This window comes from Crocuta crocuta, unplaced genomic scaffold, assembly GCF_008692635.1.
Source record: "Crocuta crocuta isolate KB4526 unplaced genomic scaffold, BGI_CrCroc_1.0 scaffold214, whole genome shotgun sequence".
Classification (NCBI taxonomy): Eukaryota; Metazoa; Chordata; class Mammalia; order Carnivora; family Hyaenidae; genus Crocuta; species Crocuta crocuta.
In genome coordinates this window covers 268,384-289,420 of record NW_027529999.1, presented here as the reverse complement: position 1 = coordinate 289,420, position 21,037 = coordinate 268,384, and the positions used below count along the sequence as shown (strand labels likewise).

Below are 21,037 nucleotides of genomic sequence, written 5' to 3'. Positions count from 1 at the left end.
GTGGAAGCCATGTTGAGGGCAGTTGGGTGCAGGGTGGGACGGGGGCAGGCAAGACCAAGATAGCATAGCATCCAGGGACGTGGCCTCCAACAACAGACTCCAGTGTTGGCTTAAAGCGCCTGGAGATGCATTTCCAACATTTGTTCTAAAGAACACTTCACGGGGTGCCTGGGTGGCTCAGGCGTTTAGGCATCTGACTTCAGCTCCGGTCATGATCTCACAGTCTGTGAGTTCGAGCCCCTCAATGGGCTTTGTGTTGATAGCTCAGAGCCTGGAGCCTGCTTCTAATTCTGCGTCTCTCTCTCTCTCTCTGCCCCTCCTCTGCTCACATTGTCTGTCTCTCAAAAGTAAACATTGAAAAAAAAAAAAGAAGAAGAAGAAGAACACCAGTTCCATGAGGCACCTGGAAAGAAAATGGTCCTGAGGCCAAATCCACATGGACTTAGCTACCAACCGGCCCATATTAACTTCATAGTCAATGTCAGCTTGTAAAAAAGCTTTGAAAATTCCCCCAGAGTAGGGGCCTCATTGATTTTGTCCAGCTCATCATTTCCTAAACTTCTTTGGTCACAGAACCTTTCTTTCCCCTGATCATCTATTCCACACCTACCTTTCTTGAGACAGGGAGAGGAACAGAAGTGTAGGCTGTGCAATGAATCCTCCTCAAACGATCATATCTCTTGGCAGAATGTTTGCATTGGCGGTGGGTTTTTTTTTTGTTCTTTGTTTTTCAATGACCAAATTAGCACATGGTTGTTATAAAAAATTCAAACGACACAAAGGCATAAAAAGAAATATAAGAAACACAGCCCCCACCAACCTCACTTCCCGGTTGTGTTCACTGTGAATGGTTTGGTGTGCATTCTTTCCAGATTTTCCTCTGTGGGGCCGCTGAAAAGTGTAGCGGGTAGGAGCCCCATCCCTGGAGGTAGACTAAGGTTCACCTCACCCCTCCACCACTAACTTATTTGTTATGAGGCCTCAAACAAATCGTTTTACTTCATTTGTACTTCGGTTTTTGCATGTGTAAAATGGGGACAATTATAACATTTACTTCATTGGATTCTTATGAGAATTACATGAAAACGTGCAAAGTATTAGGACAGAACGTGGCTTAAAAGAATACGCTACACATGCCGATTTAAATGCAAATAGGCTTCCATTCTACATTCTGTTCTGGAACTTGCTTGCCATGTTTTTTTGGTTTTGGGGTGTTTTGCTTGCCATGTTATATCGGGGATATCTTTCCGTGTCAATACATTGAGCTTGACCTTCTCTCTTTAACAACTTCAGCTAACCGTTAACTTGGTAAATGGGTAATGGTGGTGATTTTGAGATGCTACTTCCTGACCAGTATTGCTGTTGCGTTGCCAGTTGTCTGTTGTGAGTCACAGACATTACCAATCAGTGAGCTGAAGACAGGCCGATGGCCTCCTGGGAAAATGGAGTGATCTGCCAGAGGGGCATCCACCTCTGTCAGAGAGGGCAGGGCCAAAAAGTCGGGAACCTCTCTGTCTGTTCGCCGTTGTATCCCCAGCGCTAGAATAGAGCCTGGCATATAGAGATATCTGTTAAACTTCAGTCAGTAGGCTGGCTAGTTAGGAAAATTGTCCCTCCACGGGGCACCTGGGTGACTCAGTTGGTTGAGTGGGTGACTCTTGATTTTGGCTTGGGATTCTCTTTCCCTCTCTCTTTGCCCCTCATCTGCTTGTGCGTGCTCTCTCTGTCTCTCTCTCTCTCAAAATAAATAAATGAACATTAAAAAAGAAGAAAGAAAGAAAGAAAGAAAGAAAGAAAGAAAGAAAGAAAGAAAGGAAGGAAAGAAAGAGAGAGAAAGAAAGAAAGAAAGAAAGAAAGAAAGAAAGAAAGAAAGAGAACATTGTTCCTTCTCTATTTCACCAACAGAGGTCTAAGCCCAAAGCTTTGCCTCATGTTGTAGCATTTCCCAAAATATGGCCTGTGTACCGCTGATGTAGGTGAGTGATATTAGGGGGTAATGAATTTTAATTTACAGATGACATCATGAGTTTGTTTTAAATTTTTTTTTTAGTGTTTATTTATTTTTGAGATAGAGAGAGACTGAGCATAAGTGGGGAAGGAGCAGAGAGAGGCACAGAATCTAAAGCAGGCTCCAGGCTCTGAACTGTCATCACAGAGCCTGACGTGGGGCTCGAGCTCACAGATCCTGAGATCATGACCTGAGCCGAAGTCAGGCGCTTAACCGATGGAGCCACCCAGGTGCCCTTGAGTTTGTCTTAATGTACACTGATTTCTATTTATGGCTGGTGATACTAATTTTCCATCTACGGTAGATAAATATATTCAGGTGAAAAGGTGGTCTGTGGAAATGCTTAAAATCACAAAGGAAAAGGAAAATGACTGATAATAGCTAATGTTAGCGTTTAGACTGGAAAATGGTTAAGGCTGGTGTAATGAAATGCTCACGTTAGCCTCAAATAACAGTTAGATTTGACCTTTAAACAACAGGGATGTTGGGGCTCCCACCCCACGCAGTCGAAATTCGCGGCGTATAATGTTTGATCGCCCAAAAACTTAACTACAGTTGACCCTTGAGCAACGCGAGGGTCAGGGGTGCTGGCTACCAGCACACTCAGAAATCTCTATACAGGGGCGCCTTGGGGGCTCAGTCGGTTAAGCGGCCGACTTTGGCCCAGGTCATGATCTCACGGTTTGTGAGTTCAAGCTCCGTGTCCGGCTCTGTCCTGACAGCCCAGAGCGTGGAGCCTGCTTCAGATTCTGTGTCTCCCAATCTCTCTGTCCCTTCCCTGCTCATACTCTGTTTCTCTCTCTCTCTCTCAAAAATAAACATTAAAAAAAAATCTCTGTGTAACTTTGATTCCCCCCCAAAACCTTACTAATAGCTTAGTGTTGACCAGAAGCCTTACCGATAACATAAATAGGTGGTCAACACATATTTTGTCTATTTTTATTTATTTTTTTATTTACATAGAGAGAGCACAAGTGAGGGAGAGGGGCAGAGGGAGTGAGAGAGAGAGAGTCTTTTTTTTTAAAAAAAAAAAGCTTATTTATTTACTTTGAGTGAGAGAGAGAGAGAGAGACAGAGTTCATGCGTGTGCGAGCAAGTGGGGGAGGGGCAAAGAGTGAGAGAGAGGGAGGAGAGAATCCCAAGGAGGCTCCATGCAAATGTTGCAGATGTGGGGCTGGAACTTATCAACCGGAAGATCATGACCTGAGCCAAAGTCAGAAGTCCAACTGACTAAGCTACCCAGGTGCCCTGAGAGAGAATTGTAAGCAGGTTCCATCCTGAGCATGGAGTCTACCTCAGGGGCTCGATTCCATGACCTTGGGATCATAACCTGAGCCAAAATCAAGAGTTGGACCCTCAACCAACTGAGCCACCCAGGTACCCCAGATTAAAACGTATTTAGCATGTTATATGTTTTGTACATTGTATTGTTACAATAAAGAAAGCTAGAGAAAAGAAAATGCTGGTAAGAAAAACATAAGGAAGGGGTGCCCGGGTGGCTCAGTCAGTTAAGCGTCCGACTTAGTCTCAGATCACGATCTCAAGGCTCATGGATTCAAGCCCCATGTCAGGCTCTGTGCTGACAGCCAGCTCAGAGCCCGGAGCCTGCTTCAGATTCTGTCTCTCCCTCTCTCTCTGTCCCTCCCCCGCTCATGCTCTATCTCTCTCAAAAATAAATAAACTGAAGAAAAAAAAAAAGAAAGAAAATCATAAGGAACACAGAGTGCCCGGCTGGCTCAGCTGGTAGAGCATGCAACTCTCCATCTTGGGGTTGTAGCTTCGAGCCCCATGTTGGGTGTAGAGATTACTTAAAAATAAAATCTTTGGGAAAAAAAAAAAAAGAAAGACAAAGAAAAGCATAAGGAGCATAAGGAAGAGAAAATATAGTACTCTGCTGTAAAATATCCACGTATAAGTGGAGCCAAACAGTTCACACCCCTGTTATTCAAAGGTCAGCTGAACTCTCATTTATGTCGTACTTACTATGTGCTAAGCACATGGTAAACTCTTTATTTATGGGATCATCTATATCTCACATATAATGGTTACAAAAGCCCTCCATAGAGGTCCTATTTTAGTTCCCATTTTGCAGATGAAGGGATGGAGAGAGGCTCAGAGAGGTTTAGGAACTGCCCAGAGGGCCTCTACCAGTGAGTGGCGAGGAAGTCTTGGGACTGAACTTACATCACTGTGACATAAATAGAGTGAGCTGAGTTTCCATGAGCTGCAGACTCCCAGAAACATAAAACAATTTTTTTAATGTTTATTATTTTTGAGAGAGAGATAGAGACAGAGAGCAAGCAAAAGAGGGACAGAGAGAGAGGGAGATGTAGAAGCAGGCTCCAGGATCTGAGCTGTCAGCACAGAGCCTGACATGGGGCTCGAACTCATATTGCGAGATCACGGCCCAAGCTGAAGTCGGCAGCTCTACACTATAAGTAAGGCTCCGTCCATCCCGATAAATGTCACACAGCACACACAGAGGTACACAAGGGAGCAGACTCATTAAAAGGGATTACTACGTACATACAAGTTACTAGTCGGAGGACCTCTACCAAAAATACCAGCTTTAGAATCATTGCTCTATATGGGGTGCCTGGGTGGCTCAGTCAGTTAAGAGTCCGACTTCGGCTCAGGTCATGATCTCACGGCTCGTGGGTTTGAGCCCCACGTCTGACAGCTAGCTCAGAGCCTGGAGCCTGCTTCAGATTCTGTGTCTCCCTCTCTCTCTGACCCTCCCCTGTTCACGCTGTCTCTCTCTCTCTCAGAAATAAATAAAACATTAAAGAAAAAAATAGAATCATTGCTCTATAGCCCATAGTTGTGGCAATAATGAACTAACAGAATCCGTTTTACGGTCAAGCACTCTCAGTTTTGTGAGAATAAATTTATCTTGTTTGCATTTAAGAGAAAGCATATCTGTTTTATTCTCTGTGGTTAAAAAAAAAAAGGTATTATATCACAAAGGAACTCAGGACACATCCCTGTTTTACCCATTAGAAGTTATTTACCATGGGGCGCCTGGGTGGCTCAGTTGGTTGGGCGTCCGACTTTGGCTCAGGTCATGATCTCACAGTTTGTGGGTTCAAGTCCTGTGTTGGGCTCTGTGCTACCAGCTCAGAGCCTGGAGCCTGTCTTCGGATACTGTGTCTCCCTCTCTCTCTGACCCTCCCCTGCTCATGCTGTCTCGCTCTCTCTCTCAAAAATGAATAAAACATTAAAAAGAATTTTTAAAAAAGTTATTTACCATGCCTACCAACCCTGATTCCTAAGTACCATGATGAGGGTGCTATGTAGGCCTCCATAGCCAAGGCTCATCATTGAACACATACAACCGTGCTAATAATCAAATCTTGGCCAAAGCAAAAGGCCAAGACAATGTTTTAAATGATTCCTGACGGACTTTGCCACAAGGTGGCCCAGAGTCCCACAATGGTCTGCATTGGAATAGCCTGCCTGCTCTTGACCAAGAATTCCTGGCAAGAAGCTGGCACGCATTTTGAACAGAATGTTCAATAAATGAATAGGTTTACAGTTTAGAGGAGAAAAAGTGTTGCCTTTTTTTTTTTCTCTTAAAGGGGACAAAACACATTCTAGGCAACCAGGCAAGATCATGTCTATGGAATTGATAAAGGTGAACAAGTTGGCAAGAATCAGAACTCATGGTGATATGAACCTTCAACAGCCCTGGGTTCAGACAATCCAGTCCAGGAGTTGCACGGAGCCTGGGAGTTTTGATCAGTTCTACACAGTGGGAGCAGTGTGTTGGACATATGCTGAGGATCATGAAAGGGATGGGACTGACATGTAGCCCTCACTCTACTTTCCAAGTTTGAACCCCCATGGAGGGGTAGCCCTTCAGAACTGGCACAAAGTGGGGGCACCTGGGTGGCTCAGTCGGTTAAGCACCAGACTTTGGCTCAGGTCATGATCTCACGGTTTGAGTTCAAGCCCCGTGTCGGGCTCTGTGCTGACAGCTCAGAGCCTGGAGCCTGCTTCGGATTCTGTGTCTCCTTCTCTCTCTGCCCCTCCCCCACTTGTGCTCTGTCTCTCAAAAATAAATAAATGTATAATTGGCACAAAGTGCTCTGTGGACCATGGGCAGCTTTGAATTTGACCGAAAACATTACAGACCCTAGTCAGAGGAGGTCTAGATCTATAAAATTCCTGCTCTTGACCTTGAATTCCTGAGCTGGGAGAAGAGAATGTCCTGTTTCATTCACCCCAGAGTCTGCCCTCATTGCTGATTCTGAGAGCCCTGGGGATTCTCTGGATCTGTTTTGTCTTCATCTCCTTTTTCTTTTATATTAAGAAATATAATTCTTTTATATTAAGTGCATTTATATTAAGGTTTAATTGTGATTTTCATTTTACTGACCTCGTTTGTTAACCTGGTTAGATTATTTTGGCTACCCAGTAATCTTTGTCAAACTAAGACCAGAAGGATGGGACCCACTTTTGTAAAAATCGATGCATGCTGTGGGTAGCATCTGGGTGGCTCAGTCAGTTGAGCGTCTGACTTCGGCTCAGGTCATGATCTCACGGTTCGTGGGTTCGAGCCCCGCATGGGGCTCTGTGCTGACAGCTAGCTCAGAGCCTGAAGCTTGTTTCAGATTCTGTGTCTCCCTCTCTCTCTGACCCTCCCCTGCTCACGCTGTCTCTCTCTCTCAGAAATAAAAAAATAGATGCATGCATATATGATGTCATAACTACACGGGGACAGGCACAAGTTATACATACCCCGACTCCATCATACCTCCGTCTGCACAAACAGCCTCGGACAAAACCATGGGTTTGCACGCATAAGCACGACGTTCATCTCATCCGCCTTCATATACACAGACTTGCATTCACCAGTTGGGTAAATGTACACTCAGCAACATGCATGCATGTCTTGCAGAAAAGACCTTTGTTAACAGCACAAAGATCCAATTTTTGATGAGGAGTGGTTCCCCACCAGGTCAGACCTGCCTCCCTTGCCTGTTTCCTCCATGACCCCTAAGGGTCCTCCACCCCCTTCAGACTTCCCAAGGAGTAAAGAGTAGAAGACAATACCTCAATAAGGGAGGTAGGGTCCTGATTTGAGTTTCGCCTCTGCCTAGAGCACTCATGTGCTATTGGGAAAATCGCTTAACCTCTCTGATCACCCAGCTTCTCCACCTTTAAAACAAGGCTGGTCAGTTACACCGTGCTTCTAAGCTCTTCCCTGTTGTAGTCCCCACCCCCCAGGTCTCGTGGTTTTGAAGTTACTTTGTTTAGGTACTTGTTGTCTTGTTTTCTCATTCAACTTTTAATCAGAGACTTAATCAAGTATGCATTGAAGAAACAATCATAGAATTTGTCAAACTAAGAAACAGATTACAGTACAATTTCCCTTCAGGTTTCTGAAATATTGAAACAATCTGCGGGCCTCCAACATCATCCTGGGGCCTCCCGGGAACATGGAGCTCCCAGGAGCTGGAAGCCACTCGCCAAAATCATGTCTGGCATTGCTGGATCCTGAGGCTCTGCACTCCACAGCTTGGACTTTAGTAGAGGGCTGGCTGTGCTACCTGCTGCTGCAGGCCTCCGGGAGCACACGACAAGCCACAGAGGAAATTCGGGGGGTCAGATTCCCAGAAGAGTTAGAGTTCCTTTTGGCTTAATCAACACACTCTTTGACTTCTTCCTCATTCCTGGCTCCAGTATATATTTATGTATTTTTAAATGTTTATTTATTTTTATTTTTTAATGCTTATTTATTTATTCTGAGAGGGAGAGAGAGAATGATTGGGGGAGGGACAGAGAGGGTGGGGGGGGCAGAGGATTTCACCAAAGCAAGCTCTGTGTTGACAGCAGAAAGCCTGAGGTGGGGCTTGAACCAAGAACCGTGAGATGGTGACCTGAGCTGAAGTTGACACTCAACTGACTGAGCCACCCAGGCGCCCCAAATGTTTATTTATTTTGAAGAGAAGGAGAGAGAGTTCAAGCAGGGGAAAGGCAAGGACAGAGGGAGATAGAGGATCTAAAGTGGGCTCTGTGCTGACAGCAGCGAGCTGATGTGGGGTTCGAACTCATGACCCGAGCTGAAGTCAGACGTTCAACCAACTGAGCCACCCAGGTGCCCTAATTTTTTTTTTTAATTTTAAATGTTTGTCTGTTTGTTTTGAGAGAGAGAGAGAGCACAAGTGGAAGAGAGAAAGAACGAGAGAGAGGGAGACACAGAATCCGAAGCAGGCTCCAGGCTCTGATCTGTCGGCACAGAGCCTGACATGGGGCTCAGACTCACAAACCTTGAGATCATGACCTGAGCCCAAGTGGGAGGCTCAACCAACTTAGCCATCCAGTCACCCCCCACATTTTTGAAAGTAGGCTCATGCCCAATGTGGGCCAGACACGGGCCAAACTCATAGTCCTGAGATCAAGACCCTGAGATCAAGAGTCTGATGCTTGAAGCTCCTGGGTGGCTCAGTGGGTTAAGCATCCGACTTTTGATTTAAGCTCAAGTCAGGATTTCATAGGTTCGTGAGTTTAAGCCCCACATCTGGCTGATAGCACAGAGCCTGCTCAGGTCTCTCCTTCTCTCTCTGCTCCTCCCTCTACCTCAAAATAAATAAATAAACTTGAAAAGAAACAAAAAACAAAGCCAACTTTGTTTAAGAAAAAAAAAAAGTCTGGGGCACCTGGCTGGCTTAGTTGGTTGAGCATCTAACTTCGGCTCAGGTCATGATCTCATGGCTTGTGAGTCCAAGCCCTGTGTCCGGGCTCTGGGCTGACAGCTCAGAGCCTGGAGCCTGCTTCAGATTCTGTGTCTCCCTCTCTCTCTGCCCCTCCCCCGCTCATACTCTGTCTCTCTCAAGGACAACATTAACATTTTTTTAAAAAATGAATAAATGTTAAAACATTTTTTAAAAAAAGAAAAAAGTCTGAAGCTAAACTGACTGAGCCGCCCAGGCGCCCTCTGGCCCTAGTATTTAGGGATGTCAGGTCCTCTCTGTAGGCCCAGATTTACTCCATGATACAGGTCCTGTCTGCAAGCTGTCCCGGGCTCTGGCCCGAGCACTGCTGCTTTTTTCTCCTCCCCGTGTGACTCCAGCCTGGACCGGGCACCAGCTTCCAGCCCTGTGATCTCCAGCCTGGACTCCTTCGGGCCCTTTCACTGGCTTCTCCTCACTACCGCACCGAAATTCATCCCCTTACTTCAACCCCAAACTTTTCTCATCTGCCTCTTATTCTTCTCTGAAGCCTCTGTGAATGCCAGCCTGAGAGGGCCCTATGATCTAAATCCAACACCACCTGATATTGGCGTTGTCTCTACAGTACAATCAACCTGTGATCTTCGGAGGCCTCTTTGAATATCACAAACAGGATGCTCACAGCCTCCCCAGATGGCTCAGCCCATCTTAGGCTGCTTCCAGATTGATATCAGTGCTTCTCTGGAGGCGTTTGCTGCTCATTAGTTCCTAGCCATAATACAATTAGCTGTCAAAAAGCCATTTACAGCCACAGATGGGTAGACTCGGGTTGAGCAGCATTTTCAAATGTCTCTCCCCCACACTCCAGGCCTCTTCTAGTGAATGTGTATCTCTGTCCTTGAAAGTCTCTTGATTTGGCTTCAAGTTCCATGTACATTTTACATTTTTCTCCATAATAGATCTATGTTTGTTTAACTCTATGAATAAGGCCAAGTGACACTCATGTCCTGGGAAGATACACACTCATGACTTCTGGCATTCATGAAGGGTTCCGAGTATCTCAGTTTAAGAAACATGACTTCTGGGGTGCCTGGGTGGCTCCGTTGGTTAAAGCAACCAACTTCAGCTCAGGTCATGATCTCACGGTTCGTGGATTCGAGCCCCACATCGGGCTTTGTGCTGATAGCTGGAGCCTGCTTTGAATTCTGTGTCTCCCTCTCTCTCTGCCTCTCCCCAACTCATGCTCTGTTTCTCTCTGTCTCAATATTAAACAGAAAGATCAATTAAAAAAAAAAAAGAAACATGACTTCCAAGGGGCACCTGGGTGGCTGAGTTGTTTAAACATGCAACTCTTGATTTTGGCTCAGGTCATGATCTCATGGTTCCTGAGGTTGAGCCCTGCGTCAGGCTCTATAGTGACAGTGCGGAGCCTGCTTGGGATTTTTTTCTCTCCCACTCTCTCTGCCCCTCCCCCAATCTCTCTCTCTCACTCTCTGTCTCTCTTAAAATAAATAAACTTAAAAAAAAAAAACCATGAGTTTCAAACAAAGAAGATTATCTACCAATTCCATTCTCCCACCCTCCAAAGTAGAGCCTGGGAGGGCAAGATGAGCAGTGGTGGAAGTCTTTCTAAGCTCTAAATTAAGCTAACATTTGTGCAAGCTTATGAGAAAGGGATGCCGACCCCCCTTTGACAGAAAAGGAAAAGTGAAGCTTAGGAAGAAAGATTTTAGCAGTCCTACAGTTAGTGTCAGAACCGGGGTGTGAACTTAAGTCTCTCTGACTCTGAGGCCTGTCTCTGAGTTTTTTGTTTTGTTTGTTTGTTTGTTTTTTAAGATTTTATTTTCAAGTAATCTCTACATCCAACATGGGGCTTGAACTCACAACCCTGAGATCAAGAGTCACATGTTCCACCAACTGAGCCAGCCAGGGATCCTGAGTCTTTTAAAAAATTATTTATTAATATTAAATATAATATTAGTTAATAATTAATATTATTTTTTATTGAGTTGTAACTGACATGTATCCTTAAGTCTTGTGAACCAAACAAACTTCCACTACTCTCCACTTCCACTTGGTCCCAGCATGGATTAGTATTTCCAGCTTTGTACTGTCCCAAATAGGTTGTGTGACAGTTGTTTTTTTTTTTAAGTTTATTTATTTTTGAGAGAGAGAGAGAAAGAGAGAGAGCGCATGAGTGAGGGAGGGAAAGAGAGAGAATCTCAAACAGCCTCCACGCTCCACGCAAAGCCTAACACAGGGCTCAAACTTCATGAAGAGTAAGATCATGACCCGAGCTGAAATCAAGAGTTGGCCGCTTAACTGAGCCACCCAGGTGCCACCCAGGTGGTGTGAGTTTAAGCAGGCCTCCCTGGGCTCAGTTTGCTCATCTAAAATCAGAAGTTAGACTTGGTGGCTTCTAAGACCCTGGCAGATGGGATGCATGAACCCTCCACATACCAGTCAACATTTATTAATGACAACTAGTTCTGGGTGCCGGGCATTTAGGCAAATAAAGCACAACTTCTGTTCTGGATGAATCTCCTGTCTCATCAAGGGAGTGGGACACGCAGTGGGACTGACACATAAAATCAGTCCAGTCATCGTACTCGGCGCTAAATTGACAACTCTGTTTGAGTAGAGTGTTGTAGGAGGGCTTCACAGAGTAGGTGATATTTGAGCTGAGCCTTGAAGGTTGGGTTAGTTCAGTAGGTAGACAAGAGAGCATTCAAGGCAGGGGACCCATGCGTGCAAAGGCATGGAGAAAGAAAATAGCATGAGGTGTTTGGAAAGGGCAAAAGTAGCTCAAAATGAAGCCTGTGTGTGTATGTGTGTGTGTGCGCGCGCACGTGTAGCAGAATAGACTGGAGGTGAATTTGACCTTGATATTAGAGGGTCTTGAATGGTACATTTTATCTGAGGACTAGTGCTTTCTAAGCAGCTCTGAGAAGCAGCCCCAGGGAAGGAGATGCTCTCAGAACTCCTGGAGGCTTCACAATGAGGCGACCACTCTGTTTCAGGCAGGACAGCCCCACTTTTACCTGCTTTATCTATAAGCTTCTGCGTTCTGCTTGATTTCCACCTGACAAAAAGTTTCCACTGTTTAAGCAAGCAAACAAATAGAAAAGTTATGGTCAATAGTGTTGCTGAAGGGTTTTCTGCTGGTGAGAATCAGAAAGAACCTTCTGAAGGAGACTTGTTGTTGTAGAGGTTGGGGGGCGGGGGCTGGGGCCTGACCGCTGACTTAGGGAGCAGGAGCCTGCCATTTGGCTGGCTTCCTTGGCTAGAAAGGGGAATTGTAAATAGGATGTGGGGTGCACACACCTCTCTTGGTAGGGGAGGATCAAAATTCAGGTCTCCCCCAGTGCCTAGGGAAGTGTGTGTGAACTCTAGTAGGTATTCCTCCAACATGGGGGATGGGCAAAAAGGGGGGGGTGGGGGAGAGGCAGGAAGTGGGCAAGTAGGCTAACAAAGGTAGCTGTGGCGGTTTGCCCACCCCAGGTGGGAGGGCGGGGCCTTGGGCTCAGTGGGGGCCCATGTGTGACTTAACTTGTGGCCTGGGGGCTCAAAGGGAACACCAGTCTGGAGCTAGGACCTCATTTCAGCTTTTCTGTGGCTGGTGAATGGGGGATGGGGGGCCTGACAATCTCAGGTACTTGTGGAAATTCCCAGGGCAAGGCCCTAGCATGTCTGATGTCGGAGAAGTAGATCTTGGGGGAGCCCCTTCAGCCCCCTCTCCATTCCCCCAGGGACCATGGGCTGTAGCTGCAGCTCAAACCCTGAAGACGACTGGATGGAAAACATCGATGTGTGCGAGAACTGCCATTACCCGATAATCCCACTGGATGGCAAGGCCACGGTAAGAGGCAAGACTGGGGACTTGGCGAGGGAGTCTGGGGGAGGTCACGAACCAGGAGGAAGAAATGGACCACCCCTGGAATAGCGGTCCTCTCCCCTTGGAAAGGAAAGGAAAGGAGGCCCAGAAAGAGGAAGCAACTCTCCTAAGTAACTGGCAAATTCAGAGACAAGATCTAGCCAAACCAGAGAAGCGAGAACAGTGGGGAGGGGAGCCAACATCTGACCATTCTCTTGCTTTCTGACCCCATTTTCACCCCCCTCCCTACAGCTGCCCATGCGGAATGGCTCTGATGTGAGGGATCCACTAGTCACCTACGAAGGCTCCAACCCCCCAGCCTCACCATTGCAAGGTGACCTCACAAACAGCCAGGCCTTTGGCCTTTGGGTCCTTAGCTGTCGCCCCCCGCCCAATCTCCCCATCCATTCTCTGCCTTGTCTCGCCTCTCTTGCCCCTGATCTTCTCCGCTGCCTTGTAACTCTTGAATTCGGTGCTTCCAGCCTATCCAGGCTGGTTTCCCCTGACCCCCACCCCCACCCGTCTTTGCAGACAACCTGGTTATCGCTCTGCACAGTTATGAGCCTTCTCACGATGGAGACCTGGGCTTCGAGAAGGGTGAACAGCTTCGCATCCTGGAGCAGTGAGTGCCCTCTCCACGCCACCCATCCTTGCCCCACGGGAGTACGGGAGGGAGCGGGGATCCCCTGTACCCGCGGCCCCTGACTGGCCTGCAGCGGGAGCCCTTGTGACAAAATGGAGGCTCCAGGGTGCTGAGCTGGAGGGTGCGGTGGCATGGGGTCACTGGGAGATCTGAAGGTATCCAGCCGAATCCAAGGCCAATCCGACCCCAATGACCGCCTCTGCCGCGCAGGAACGGCGAGTGGTGGAAGGCGCAGTCCCTGACCACGGGCCAGGAAGGTTTCATCCCCTTCAACTTCGTGGCCAAAGCGAACAGCCTGGAGCCCGAACCGTAAGTGGGGACTCCTCTCGGCGAAGGATGGGAGCAGAGGAGGGGTGCTACGGGGTAGTGGTGAATGCTTGAGGGTGACGGAGGAGGGACTGACCAACAACACAAGACGGCCTCCGATCCTTGCCTTGCGCAGCTGGTTCTTCAAGAACCTGAGCCGCAAGGACGCGGAACGGCAGCTCCTGGCGCCCGGGAACACGNGAGATCCCAGGGAAGGGGCGCGGGACTGGGGGCGCCCCTCGCAGGGTGCGCCCTCTCCCTCTTTTTGCATTCGCTCACCCGTTCTTTCATCCAGGATCGTTTTCCCTGTCCGTGCGGGACTTCGACCAGAACCAGGGAGAAGTGGTGAAACATTACAAGATCCGTAACCTGGACAAAGGCGGCTTCTACATCTCCCCCCGCATCACTTTTCCCGGCTTGCACGAGCTGGTCCGCCATTACACCAGTGAGCCCCGGCGGGAGCCCCTCAGACGTGCGCCTGAGGCGCCTTCCCCTGTGCCCTACCAGCCTGCCTCCCCTAAGCTCCTCTCTGGGGTACCCTCCGCCCACCTCTCCCCATCTCTCAGTGCGCTCCTTCATCCCCCGCAGTGGGTGAGGTGCGGCACCCGATAGCCCGGGTGTCGGGTGACAGCCTCACACCTCCCCTGCCAGCCCCTTTCCCCTGGACGGGGACTTGGCCAGGTGGGGACTGAGTGGGGGCACCGAGTCCCGTCGTACTGACGGCCCTAACCCTCCCCCTTGTCCTCGTAGATAATTCGGACGGGCTGTGCACGCGGTTGAGTCGCCCCTGCCAGACCCAGAAGCCCCAGAAGCCTTGGTGGGAGGACGAGTGGGAGGTTCCCAGGGAGACGCTGAAGCTGGTGGAGCGGCTGGGGGCTGGCCAGTTCGGGGAGGTGTGGATGGGTGAGTGAGGCCTTCCGGGGCTGCTGGGAACGGGGGGAGGGGGAAGGCTTCGGCGGAGGTCGTGAGAGTCCCCAGAGAATGTCCTGACAGCCACCTGGGTGCTCGGGCTCCCAGTGACTCCCAGCCCCTCCCCGCCCCAGGGTACTACAACGGGCACACAAAGGTAGCAGTGAAGAGCCTGAAGCAGGGCAGCATGTCCCCCGACGCCTTCCTGGCCGAGGCCAACCTCATGAAGCAGCTACAGCATCAGAGGCTGGTCCGGCTCTACGCGGTGGTCACCCAGGAGCCCATCTACATTATCACAGAATACATGGAGAATGGTAGGTGCCGCCACTGTCATCGACCGCTGGGGGGCGCTGCCATTCCCTCTGCCCCTGAATAGAGGATGGAGATCTGCCATTTCGCCAGGCTCCGCACTGAGGGTTTCTAGTTTTTCTGGGCCCCTAAAGGCTCACCACCAGGGACAAGAAGAGGGTGTGATGTCTGAGCCTGTCTAGGATCATAGGCTAAAGTGGCAGGTTCTGGGAGAGCTTTGACTTCTCATCTTTCCTGACCTGCAAGCCTGTTTGTCTTTTTCAACACTCTACCTTGATCTCAGGATGCTTGATTTCAAATGAGTGGGTCTCTAGCCCCATTTCTCTCTTCCTTTTGATTTTGGGACTTGTGAGGGCAGATCTGCCCCCAAATCTCTCTTTTTCAGTTCTAGGCGAGCCCCTTGCCTTCCTTTGGACAGAGTGAGAGCCCTCAGGGAGGTGGATAGAAGTTTCTAGGCGCACCTTTGCCACTGATTTGCTGTGTGACTCAGGCTAAGTCCCCATCCTCTCTCTGGTGCTCATTTATCCCAAGTGTAACATCAGAAATCTAAACGGGCTCACTCAGAAATAATTTATAGTAGTCATTAAGGGCTCTGGGATCTGACTGCTTGTATTAGAATCTTGCCTTCGCGATTGTGTGGCCTTGGGCCAGTCACTTCACTTCTCTCTGCTATGGTGGTAGTAATGCAATAGTAACTTTTTCATAGGGCCTTTGTGAGGATGAAAGAGTCAGTGTATACAGAACAGTTAGAAGAGTGTCTGCTCAATGAATTTGTTGTCATCTGGCTTTGATTCCTTGGGAGCGTAAGATCTTTCTCTCTTTTGGCTAATGGATTCTGGAAGTCGCAAATAGGTTTTACTATGTGGGCCAAGTTCAAGTGGTAGTTGCTTGGAGTTCTGTGTTGAGGAGGATTCTGAGGCTCATTGGAACTGAGTGCCGGGGTTGATTACCAGCATCTGCCATGGACTGGATGTAGGAGTGGCAGTACATGCCCTTAGATTTGCTGTGTCTGGGTGAGACTTTTATCTTTGGTGACCAATTCAGCACTCATAGTGGGGACACTTAGGTTGCTGCCGTCTTTAAACATTTATTTGTTTGTTTGTTTATTTTAATGTTTTATTTCTTTCTGAGAGAGACAGAGAGACAGCATGAGCAGGGGAGGTCAGAGAGAGAGGGAGACACAGAATCCGAAACAGGTTCCAGCCTCTGAGCTAGCTGTCAGCACAGAGCCTGACGCAGGGCTTGAACCCACGAACCGTGAGATCATGCCTGAGCCGAAGTCGGACGCTTAACCAAGTGAGCCACCCAGGCGCCCCTAAACGTTTATTTATTTTGAGAGAGCAAAAGAGCAAGGGAGGGGCAGAGAGAGAGAGAGAATCCCAATGCTGTCAGTGCAGAGCTTCGTGCAGGGCTGGATTCCATAAACTGTGAGATCATGACCTGAGCCGAAATCAAGAGTCTGATGCTTAACTGACTGAGCCACCCAGGCACCTCAGATTGCTCCATCTTTACACAGGGTATTAATCTCTTGTGAAGGGCTAGCAATTACTAGCTCCATTCTAGCAACTTCCATCCCTGATCATCTCCTAGTCACTCTCTATTACCATATGCAGTCCCTCAAGCCCCCAGGCACCTCTTTCCATACCCCATGGAATACGTTCAGCACACCTTTATCACTGCTTACTTTGGGCTGGGCACTGGGGGCATGGATGGACAAAACGATGTTCCTGCTATCAGGAGAACCTCATNGGGCTCGAACCCACGAACCGCGAGATCATGACCTAAGTGAAAGTCAGACGCTTAACTGACTAAGCCACCCAGGCGCCCCGAAAAGTAGAATTTCTAGCAGGCAAAGATGGGGCAGAAGACACTTTGGGGTGAAAGCCTAGTGGACTATATGAAAAATCTCAAAATTGTCTAGGGTGGGTGGAGTGAAAGAGACAGAAGTGGGGAAAGAGAAGCAACTATAAATGTGGACCATGCAAGCTTTGGACACCTTAGGGAAGGACGCTGAGCTCTACCCCACTGGTGTTACGAAGCTTATGGACTTCCCCAAGCATGCTCCATCCTAGTCCCTGGGAAAAAACCTCGTGTATCCTGGGCATCCTCACCCTAATGCACACTCCTCCATTCTCACCCCTTATTCTTCTTTCCACATGTCAGACACTATTTCTAAATAGCCGGTTAGGGGAGAACGGTCTGGGAGCTTTCTGCTGGGGCAACTTGAGGCAGCAACTTTTGCTTCTGCTCATAGGGAGCCTGGTGGATTTCCTCAAGACTCCCTCAGGCATCAAGCTGACCATCAACAAACTCTTGGACATGGCAGCCCAAGTAAGGAGACCGAGGAGGGACTGGGCATGTGCACAGTGGGGCAGGGGTAAGGATGTCTGGTCCAGGACTGCTGACCTCCTCCCTGGCCTGCAGATTGCAGAGGGCATGGCATTCATTGAAGAGCGGAATTATATCCACCGTGACCTGAGGGCTGCCAACATCCTGGTGTCGGACACCCTGAGCTGCAAGATCGCAGACTTTGGCCTAGCACGCCTCATTGAGGACAACGAGTATACGGCCAGGGAGGGTAAGGTGTGGGATACAAGGGAAGTCTGGGGCCTGCAGGGTCTGGCCGAGCAGACCCAGGTGACCTCACTCTGCCTCCCTCCAGGGGCCAAGTTTCCCATTAAGTGGACAGCGCCGGAAGCCATTAACTACGGGACATTCACCATCAAGTCGGACGTGTGGTCTTTTGGGATCCTACTGACGGAGATTGTCACCCATGGCCGCATCCCTTACCCAGGTCAGGGACAAGGGCAGGAGCTGAAAGAGTGATGGGGAAGGGCAGCAAATCCATGTCTTTCTACTCACATCATCTGTCCCTGGTTCAGAATCTGAATCTTTCTAACTGCTTTTCTTGTGTTCACTCAGGACTCCAGCATGCCCAGTCAGGTGCCCCCTCTCCTGGGGCTAGCGTCCATCTCTGGGTCGATTTCTCTCCTCCTTCAATAATCCCAGCTCTTTTCTTTAGTTCGGACACAGGGAGCCTAGGATGGCGGAAGACGATCTGGCTCGAGAGGCAAGAAGCCTGCCATTATTACCAGATCTGCCACCGATGCCAACTTTCTGTTTGGGTTTGATCAGATCATTTTTTCCTTCCCCATCTGTAAATTATGAGGTTACAACAGTACCTGGCCCATACTAAGCACTTAAAGAGTATTAGGTTTTATTATTTAAATTTAAAAAAAATGTTTATTTATTTTGAGAGAGAGAAAGAGAATGTTAGCAGGCGAGGGGCAGAGAGAAAGAGGGAGGAAGACAGAATCCCAAGCAGGCTCCGCACTGTCAGCACAGAGTGCGATGCAGGGCTCGAACCCATGAACTGTGAGATCATGGCCTGAGCCGAAATCAAGAGTCAGTCACTCAACCGACTGAGCCACCCAGGGGCCCCAAGAGTGTTAGGTTTTATTATTAATCACCATTTTGAGCAAGTGACTTTAGGCAGGTGGCTTCACCTCTCTGAGCCTCAGTTTCCTGATATAAAAAATAAGACTATTTGTAAAAGAGTTTGACTCCCTGTAGGTGCTCACTCAACACTGACTTCCCTTCCCTCTGAAACTTTCCATCTAAAGAACGAGAGAGACGTGTAAACAACTAATTCCTACTCTCCAGCCTCTGGACAAAGTCCTTTACCCCTAAATTCAGCCAAGACGGATGAGATTTTTTGAAAGTAACTTGCTAGGAAACTAGGGGGAGAGGAAATGGAACACAAAGACAGAGCAGAGAGGTCAGAGAGCACATAGTCCCGGAGCAACATGCATAGAACTTTGCTCCTAGGAAGGGAAAGGCACCTTAGAAACAGGTGGGAACTTGAAGGACTTCCCTGCCCAGGATGTGTCCCATCACAGAGTCCCAGGGCAGCACCGGGCTAGAACCACACTCCAGTCATCTCACCAAGTGTCCTCACTGCCCCTCCACTGTGCCCACAGAGGTGAGCCCATAGAGAATTTCTCTGTTAGAAAAAACCAAAGCATTGGGGCAGCTGGCTGGCTCAGTCAGTAGAGCATGCGGCTCATGAGTTCAAGCACCAAATTGGTGATAGAGCCTACTTAGAAGAAGAAGAAGAAGAAGGAGAAGAAGGAGAAGAAGAAAGAAAGAAAGAAAGAAAAAGAGAAAGAAAGAAAGAAAGAAAGAGAAAGAAAGAAAGAAAGAAAGAAAGAAAGAAAGAAAGAAAGAAAGAAAGAAAGAAAGAAGAAAAACATTGCAAGCAGGATGATAAACGGCAACTGACATGTGGCCTCAGGGTCAAGAAGATAATGAGAAGTAACGGGGACCTGGGTGAACTTGCATCTGCTCCAGAAGATGGTTGCTACTAAGACATAGGAACCCCCAGAACAGATCCTTTCTTTTTTCAAGAGAAGCCAAAACTTGGAATTTTAGGAAAATTTGCCCATATCCAAATTTTGATGATTGATTCACATTGTTTAAAGACACTCTAGGGGCTAAACTGAAGTAGGTCTATGGGCTCTATTTAAACTGGGTGTAGACTGAGTTTGCACTCTGGGTGCTAGCCATGGAAGCTTAGTTCGCTGGTCTATGTCCTCGAATTTCCTGGCTTTAAAGGAAGGGGCCCCCAAATTATTTAATCCGGCTCACAGAGGGGCCTGGTGAATTTACCCTACGCAAGGTCGGCTTTGCTGGGGTCCAGGGTCCATCTGGCTTTCTGGTGCAGCATCTCATGTGCCTGGTCCGAAAGCCTCACCCCTGTGCTGTCTGTGAGCTCCCATCCTGCCTTGGGCCCTGGCCCACCAGCATCTCTCTCCACCAGATCATAATCATCACAGGTATTCTCAATGCATCATCCCTCCAGGCCCTATACTTGATGCTTCCTATGCACTCTCATTCAATTTTCATAACAGCTCTAAGAGGTAGAAGCTACTATTTAGTCCATTTCCCAGATGAGGAAACTGAGGCTCAAAGAGGGGAGGTGGCTCACCCCAGGTGTCACATTCAACATATATCTGTTTTGAGTGCTTAAGCCACAGCGGACATTGGGTAGGTGGCGTGACTGACATTGGGCAGGTACCTGAAGTATGGTCTTACCATTGATGACCAAGATCCTTTGGGACTGGTGCTTACCCTGTACCAGTTAAATATTCTAAACATCGCCCCTGCTGCGGGCTTCTGAAGCCCAGATCCTTGACCTTTCTCCCGTCAACCTCTAGGGATGACCAATCCTGAGGTGATTCAAAACCTGGAGCGAGGCTACCGCATGGTGCGGCCTGACAACTGCCCAGAGGAGCTCTACCACCTCATGATGTTGTGCTGGAAGGAGCGGCCCGAGGAGCGGCCCACCTTCGACTACCTGCGCAGCGTGCTGGAGGACTTCTTTACAGCCACAGAGGGCCAGTACCAGCCCCAGCCCTGAGAGCCCTAGCTGGCTGGGGCCTGGCGCCCTCCCTCCATCTAGCCAACCTGGCTGGGGGAGATGCAGCTCTCATGTCTTACCCGTGTGGCCTATGCACATATGGACTCTGCGTGTGAATCCCACCCCTGTGTGGCACATACACTCCTTGTGTCTTATACACGGGTTCTGTAGTTGTGTGGGCCCTGCACATGTGTCTTGTACATATGTGGCCATGTGCATATATGGCTTGGACGCCTGTTCAAGTTGACCCCTTGGGGGTCCTTCTACTTCCCAAGACCACCGGAGAGAAGGGAGCCGCCTGTGATTGACACCAGCTTCTGCCCGCCCCCCCTTTTCTTTTCCCCTAGCCATCAGGACACTCCTTGAAGGCTGGGACCTTATCTAATACCTCTGTGTGCTCCTCCTTGGTGCCTGGCACACATCAGGAGCTCAATAAATGACTCTCTGTGGATGAAGATTGTACATCTCTCAGCTCCCCACTCCCATCTCCTCTTCCTTGGGAGGGAGGAGTGGGGGTTCAGAAGATGGAAAGTAGGTCGCCCTGAATTGGGGTGAAAGATGGGATGAGGGGATGTCTGAACTTTTTTCAACCCTGCTGATTTGTGGGGCCAAGAGGAAGTTCTTACCCTTTGCTGTATGGGCTCTTTGAATTCCTTCAACCCGCCCCAAAGGATTAAGGGTGAACCCCTTTGCTGAACCTCCTAGGGAGTGGGAGTGTCCCAGGACCCTCCCTTCCCACCATATAAGGGCAGTAGCATTTTTTTTTACAACTGCTGATTCTGGGGCCAGATTTGTACTCAAAATATGTTTTGGTTCACCTTCAAAATGTTTTTAAACATTGAATTAATTCATTCATTTGGCGAACGTTTATTGAATACCTACTGTGCACCAGGCA

The 21,037-nt window shown here is 48.6% G+C and overlaps 1 protein-coding gene across 1 annotated transcript in view; it reads left to right on the top strand.

Moving 5' to 3' along the window:
- Nucleotides 1–20,593, top strand: part of LCK (LCK proto-oncogene, Src family tyrosine kinase) — a 22,878-nt gene extending 2,285 nt beyond the window's left edge. The window contains exons 2-13 of the mRNA XM_077763522.1: nucleotides 12,432–12,541; nucleotides 12,809–12,890; nucleotides 13,088–13,178; nucleotides 13,410–13,508; nucleotides 13,642–13,751; nucleotides 13,801–13,950; nucleotides 14,256–14,408; nucleotides 14,549–14,728; nucleotides 16,978–17,054; nucleotides 17,148–17,301; nucleotides 17,386–17,517; nucleotides 19,940–20,593. Coding sequence (XP_077619648.1) covers nucleotides 12,437–12,541; nucleotides 12,809–12,890; nucleotides 13,088–13,178; nucleotides 13,410–13,508; nucleotides 13,642–13,751; nucleotides 13,801–13,950; nucleotides 14,256–14,408; nucleotides 14,549–14,728; nucleotides 16,978–17,054; nucleotides 17,148–17,301; nucleotides 17,386–17,517; nucleotides 19,940–20,142 — 1,536 coding nt within the window. The 5' untranslated portion in view covers nucleotides 12,432–12,436 and the 3' untranslated portion in view covers nucleotides 20,143–20,593. The remainder of the gene's footprint in view (nucleotides 1–12,431; nucleotides 12,542–12,808; nucleotides 12,891–13,087; nucleotides 13,179–13,409; nucleotides 13,509–13,641; nucleotides 13,752–13,800; nucleotides 13,951–14,255; nucleotides 14,409–14,548; nucleotides 14,729–16,977; nucleotides 17,055–17,147; nucleotides 17,302–17,385; nucleotides 17,518–19,939) is intronic.
- Nucleotides 20,594–21,037: the final 444 nt, after the last annotated feature.